At 46.9% G+C, this 6,000-nt stretch overlaps 1 protein-coding gene across 4 annotated transcripts in view; it reads left to right on the top strand.

The window, feature by feature from the left end:
• LOC147013542 (steroid 17-alpha-hydroxylase/17,20 lyase-like) overlaps positions 1 to 6,000 on the top strand; it is a 132,941-nt gene that overhangs the window by 124,949 nt on the left and 1,992 nt on the right. For all 4 annotated transcript variants that reach the window (XM_085855420.1, XM_085855419.1, XM_085855421.1 and 1 more), the window contains exons 8-9: positions 210 to 376; positions 985 to 1,088. In XM_085855420.1, the coding sequence (XP_085711546.1) occupies positions 210 to 376; positions 985 to 1,088 (271 nt within the window). The remainder of the gene's footprint in view (positions 1 to 209; positions 377 to 984; positions 1,089 to 6,000) is intronic.

Below are 6,000 nucleotides of genomic sequence, written 5' to 3' on the forward strand. Positions count from 1 at the left end.
TAGTAGTGTATCTTGCACCTTTCCTTCTGATTTCGTTATTGTACACCGCTCCTTCCTAATTCCATATCCAGGTGATGCATGCAATGTCGTGCGTTGGAGGATTTGTTATTTATTTATTTGTCATGAGGATGGTGTATTTCGAATGTACCTCCACTTGTTTGATTTTTTTTTTCTTCCATACATGAAGCAATCATGTTCTCTCCTGTTAGATCCAAGCAGCAATCCAGGCACAACTGGATGTCATGCTGGAAGGTGCATTCCCTTGCCTCGCTGACCAAGTGAGACTGCCCCTGCTCCAGGCGACAATTTGGGAGGTGTTGCGCAGCCGGCCTGTTTCTCCAATTTTTATACCCCATGTTGCTCTGAAAAACACGACGTGAGTCTCAGTTTAAGTCTCATCTGAACTTTAGACAAGGCTGTCAGGATACCTCAAAGTTTGCATACTTGTTGATGAGCTGTCTAATCTGGGTTTGATCCATGTCCAGACTATAAACTGCCATCCTGGTAATTTTGCAAGCAGACACTGCATTCATGAGTACAACATCCTTGTAGGATAGTTTAAGCTGTATGTCTGTCTTATTGATTTTATTTATTTATTTAATGGTATATTTAGCCTGTGGCTGGGGGTGCTACTCATGGAGTACCCTGTTACCAGTAAGCTGGTACTCATTTTGTTGACCTCAGAACGATGACAAGCTGAGTCATCCCACCTGGTGTTAATTCAACAGAAAAAGGGGATGTCTGTGGGGAATTTATATATTACATCTACAAAGTGGTCTTTTTAAAAGGGGAATTTTGTAAAATAAATTTTAGAAAAGAAAGAATAAGGGATGGGTGGTGGAGAAAAGGAAAATAAGATGAAGGAGATGAAGGAGAACGAATGAGGTACAAGGGTCATTGGGGTGGTGAGTTAAATGGCGCCATTTTTGAGGTACTGAGTGCCATTTTGTGTATAAGTGACTTTTACTTTATTTGTTTCGACAGTTTGGGAGGGTTCCATATTGCTCGAGGGACACGAGTCCTGGTGAACCTGTATGCCGTACACCATGATCCCACTGTCTGGGATGACCCGGAACAGTTCCAACCAGGTGAAGAAAACAATTATGTTTGTCATGGGCAGGAATTATTTTTCTTTTGACATTTATTATCACCATGTCGCAACAGCTTGACATTGTGGAAATGTTTTTAACAATCATAATTACTAACAGAGTATCTGCCCTATGGGTGATCTTCTTCCAAGTGTGCCGCACGTTCTTCTGACCGGTCCCTTTATTTGGGTGGTGTATAGGCAACAGACCGCTGCCTCGATCGCTGCCGAAAAGAAAAATAACCCGGGTTATGTACATGAAGCGAATACATACCATACCTTCCGCTCATGTGGATATATACGACATTGTGGTTATATATTGCTCAGATAATTCCAATTGCATTGGCCCATCAGCTGACACCAGAGGCAAGAGGCCTATACATACTGTCACCTTCACAAGGCCCATGATGCCTATCGGCTCCAACCTTTCGATATCTGATGATCCTTTTAACAGTCGCTTTGGCTGTTTTACACTGAACGGAAAACTTATAGGAAGGGCATGGCAATTATTAATGGCACCCTTTAATTATGCTATTCACATCATATTTACCAATCGCGAATCACTTGCCAAGCCAGCACGGTCATATTAAACACCGTCCGGAGTGTCAAACAATGTGAGAATTGGACAAATGAACACTTTTTTTTAGAGTAGTTGAAATTGCTGCAAAGGTCAATTCTGCCATTTAAATATTGAAAAATCGGTTCAGGTTCAGAGATTCGAGAGCTTTTCGCATTTCAGCTGTAATGCTTACAAACAGAGTCCAGTAGTGCATGTCCAGAGTTGTATTAGAACATTATTGGATACTCTGGACGGTGTTTATCTCCAGACATGTCCGGGCGATGTTTGTCTCTGGATGGTATTTATATTATGACTGGTAGAAAATGGATTTCAGACATTATTTTGCTTCCATCTTCACTGTTATTCGATGCAGAATCATTCTGATGAGACAGTATGAATCGTAATTAACGCTCCACCGTACATCTGCCTTCCCTTCCTCTCACCTCACGTTTACCTCCTCCCAAACCACCCCTCCCACTTCCTCCCCCCTTCTCTCTCTCTCTCTACCACCCCACTCTTAGTATTCCCATCAGTGAAGCGACGGGTGGTATTTTCTTGTGTATACATATATAAGCATGAATATCTCTCTCCCTCTCTCTGGGTCTGGTCCTTGTGCATGGCCACATCTTTAAAGCTGAAATCTCCATACTCGGGATACAGATGCAACTTTGTGTGGGAAGTAAGATGGGCAAAGTGGCAGTGGCCTCAGATGCTGTTTTGACACCACAAATTGAGGCAAAATGACCATTATAGCAATGTTGTGGCAAACAAGGTGACCAATTTGTCTGAAATTGAAAAGGCCCGATTGTTTTTTTTTCGTGCAATACAATGAAGTTTTTAAAGCCCATGAAAGAATTTAAATTGATAGATTAACTTAAACTTTTCCTGTCATTGGGGACGGGTCTTTTTGCGAGTTACCTCTACCACCGAAAGTGAAGGAGGTTATGTTTTCACCCCTCTGTGTCTGTCTGTGTGCAGTATATCTCAAAAAGTTATGGACGGATCTGGATGAAATTTTGTGGACTGGTTCGGTGTGTGTGACAAGGACGAACTGATTAGATTTTGGTGAAGATCCGGATCCGATGACTAGAATTTTTAATTGATTCTTCAGCATTGAGAGATCGGGCCAAAAACGATATATAGCATGATATCTCAAAGTTTGGCTGTATATGTGTATACAAAGATATATAGCATGATGTACGGATTCGGACGAAACTTGGTGGACACGTTCAGTGTGTGACCCCGACAAATCGATTCGATTTTGGTGAAGATCTGAATACAGATCTAGATACGAGAATTATTTAATTTTCAAAGTGATTCTTCACCATTGAGAGATAGGGCTAAAAACCATATAGTACTGTCTAGCATGATATTTCAAACATGTATTGTATTTAGCCCTATATGTTCTCGTGGATCAGGCATTACGTGGCCGTGGTATGCGCTCTACCGAGTGCCCTTCTAGTTGTATATATATATATATATATATATATATATATATATATATATATATATATATATATATATATATATATATATATATATATATATATATATATATATATATATATATATATATATATATATATATATATATATCGTTGCGAATCTGGAAGCCATGAGCACACAGACATTCAGGTTCTTATAGATTAGTTATCTCGGTAAGTACGTGTTTAATAGATAGCCCTTTCCCTCGTCTAACGGTTAATTAAATGTTCCCGCGCTGTGATTTATTATAATAGTCAGGTTTTCTTTTCGCTCATTTTTACACCACCGCCAGCACCACCGCCATTACCGCTGACCACACCGCATCGCCCTCGCCTGCATTCGCTTCCTCCACCTGGCCAATCGCGGGGTTTGCCGCCCGTTTTGGCGAATGAGAGGAATGCGAGGGCGTATGCGCAGCAGGTCGTCCGGTGTGAAGAAGGCGGAGCTCGGGGAGTGGCCACGTGGCGGCCCTCGACCAATCGAGATGATGAACGACCAATCCCTCCGCCCAGAGGGATGGGAGCGCCCTGCCCACCACGCGCCTGTCCAATGGCGAGCGGACAAGGAGTCGAATGATGTTTCCTGTCCAATGGGAGAGCGAGCGGGGAGGAGACAAGCATTCTACTGAGCAGGAGGGGGGCATATATAAGGGTCCTGCAGAGATTTTTGGGGTCGGCTCTCTTGAAGTTGCTCTGGTACAGTTCTGTCCTCTCCTCCCGCTTCTTCGCTTCCCGGCTCATCACTTTGGCCTCTCCGGCGACTGGCCTCGGCGCGGCTCCGGAGCCTATTTCTCGTCTATTTGCGCCTGGCTAGTACGGCGACACCAACCCCAAGAGAAGGGGACGTCCAGCCGCGCTACGCGGCCAGCCGCCCCCGGCTCTCACAGCCGGACTGTTCTCCTCGGCTGGAGAGCCGCAATAAAGACCCAAGAGGGTCCGTGTGTGTGTGTGTGTGTGTGTGTGTGTGTGTGTGTGTGTGTGTGTGTGTGTGTGTGTGTGCGCGTGCGCGTCCATGGGCCCGTCTGATAAGTAGTGAACTGTTAAGTGCTTTTGCCTGTATATTGTTGAGAATTCGCGCCCGCCGGCGTGCGAACGGCCACGTGGCTCGAATCGCGGCACGTCACTCACCGGACGGACAATTCTGTCGTGACCCTCTCGGACTAACGCCGGGAGCTAGTCACGGGTGGGCCTTTCGGTCTCACCACGATCATGCCAATCAGCCACCCGCGTGGGATAGGGTTGTTCGCCAAACTCGACCTACCTAAGTACCCACGCGGATGGTAGACCGGGCGATCGCACCTCGCCGCAGGTCGACTCCGGACACGGGCTACTTAAGCGATCCGTTCCGTGCTATCGGGATAACCGAGCGGTGTTATCGTCGGCCTCGACGATTCCGATTAATTATCGGGTGTATTAAGCCCACGACGAACCCGTTACGTGAAGCAAGATGGAGATTCAATTAAAGAAAAGACGAAGCGAAACGGGAAAGCAGTTCAACATAATGCACATTTATTCCGCGGCACACGGAGAGCACACATATACAGCCAAACAGAATGCACATATATCAAATGCTGCAAAAGAAACAATGACGCAGAGATACTAGCGTCGAAGACCGACACACGGCAACACTTAAACAGTTTTACTTCACCAGACTGGCACCGACACACACACACGTTTACACCAAACCCCAAAAGAAAATGGAAGTGCGACTTCCCTGATCCCGTCGAGTCCTCCTTCTGTGACCGCAACTCCGAGCCCCTCCGGCGTGCTCCGTGAGCTCGTGCCACGTGTCGCTCATGTGGTCCGCTCGACTGTACGGACGGGCGTTGGGGAAACGGACGGGGTTTGTTCGGCGCTGTTTTCCGTGCTCGTGCATGGGTCAACGAAGCAAGGCAGGAACAACAAGCTCACGACTCGAGCCAGAAGACGACCATGAAGACCAACCCTCACTCCAACTCTCGACAAACCAACTCTTGACCAACCAACCCAACCAACCCAACAACCCTCAAGGTCCGTCCTGTCCGCCTTTTGTAGAGCGGGGCTCCGCCCTTCGCTTCGCCCCGTTTTCGGCCCCACCTCCCTTCGAGCTTCTTGGAGAAGCCTCTCGAAGGGGGGCGTGACCTCTCGCTTTCCCTCCACCCCGCGCCGTGCGGGGACCTGGGGAGCCAGTCTTGGCTCAGAGCCAGGGAATTATTCCCCCAAAAAGAGGCCCCCACCCTTTCTCACCTTTGACCCCTGTATCACCCCTCCTCCACACCGAGCGCGGAGAACCTTGACGGGAAAAACAGGCGGGAAAACCCCCGAGCATAGTTGTTGGTTTTTGTTTGTTCCCGGAGATCGTAACCGCACAGGGCCTACTGAATGGCGAGTGGCGAAGATGTGGTAGCGTTGATGGTGGAGGTGGCATGGTTGTTGTGTGGTTGGCGCTGTGGTGGGGATGGCGTGGTTGTTGAGATGCTGTTTGTTTGAAATAAAAGATAGAACAGAAAAAAATGGCTAACTCAAAGCGTCACAGCCCGGATGGATCACATAAATTCCCTCTATACAACGGGTTTGGGCTAACTACACATGTACTTACAGAGATATCTCACCTACGGGACCTGAATGGTGGTTTGCGAATTTCCACAACCATAACAATATTATTTGCCTTGCTTGATATTCGGTATAGCTCACCTCTTGCGTGCTCCCCTAGTCCCCCATCATTGTTAAATAAATATACCCAATTGTTGAATGTACTGAGCTCGTCGTGTCATTTCTCCATTGACTGGGTGTGTCGTGCGTGTGGGAAAGTGAGCAGTCATTGCTGCTATAACGGAGCAACAGGATAATCGGGCCGGCGGAATTCGGCGATTATAAAACCGCTCGGCATC

Source organism: Eptatretus burgeri, chromosome 14 (genome assembly GCF_056783735.1).
Source record: "Eptatretus burgeri isolate ZD-2024b chromosome 14, Ebu_testis_v1, whole genome shotgun sequence".
Classification (NCBI taxonomy): Eukaryota; Metazoa; Chordata; class Myxini; order Myxiniformes; family Myxinidae; genus Eptatretus; species Eptatretus burgeri.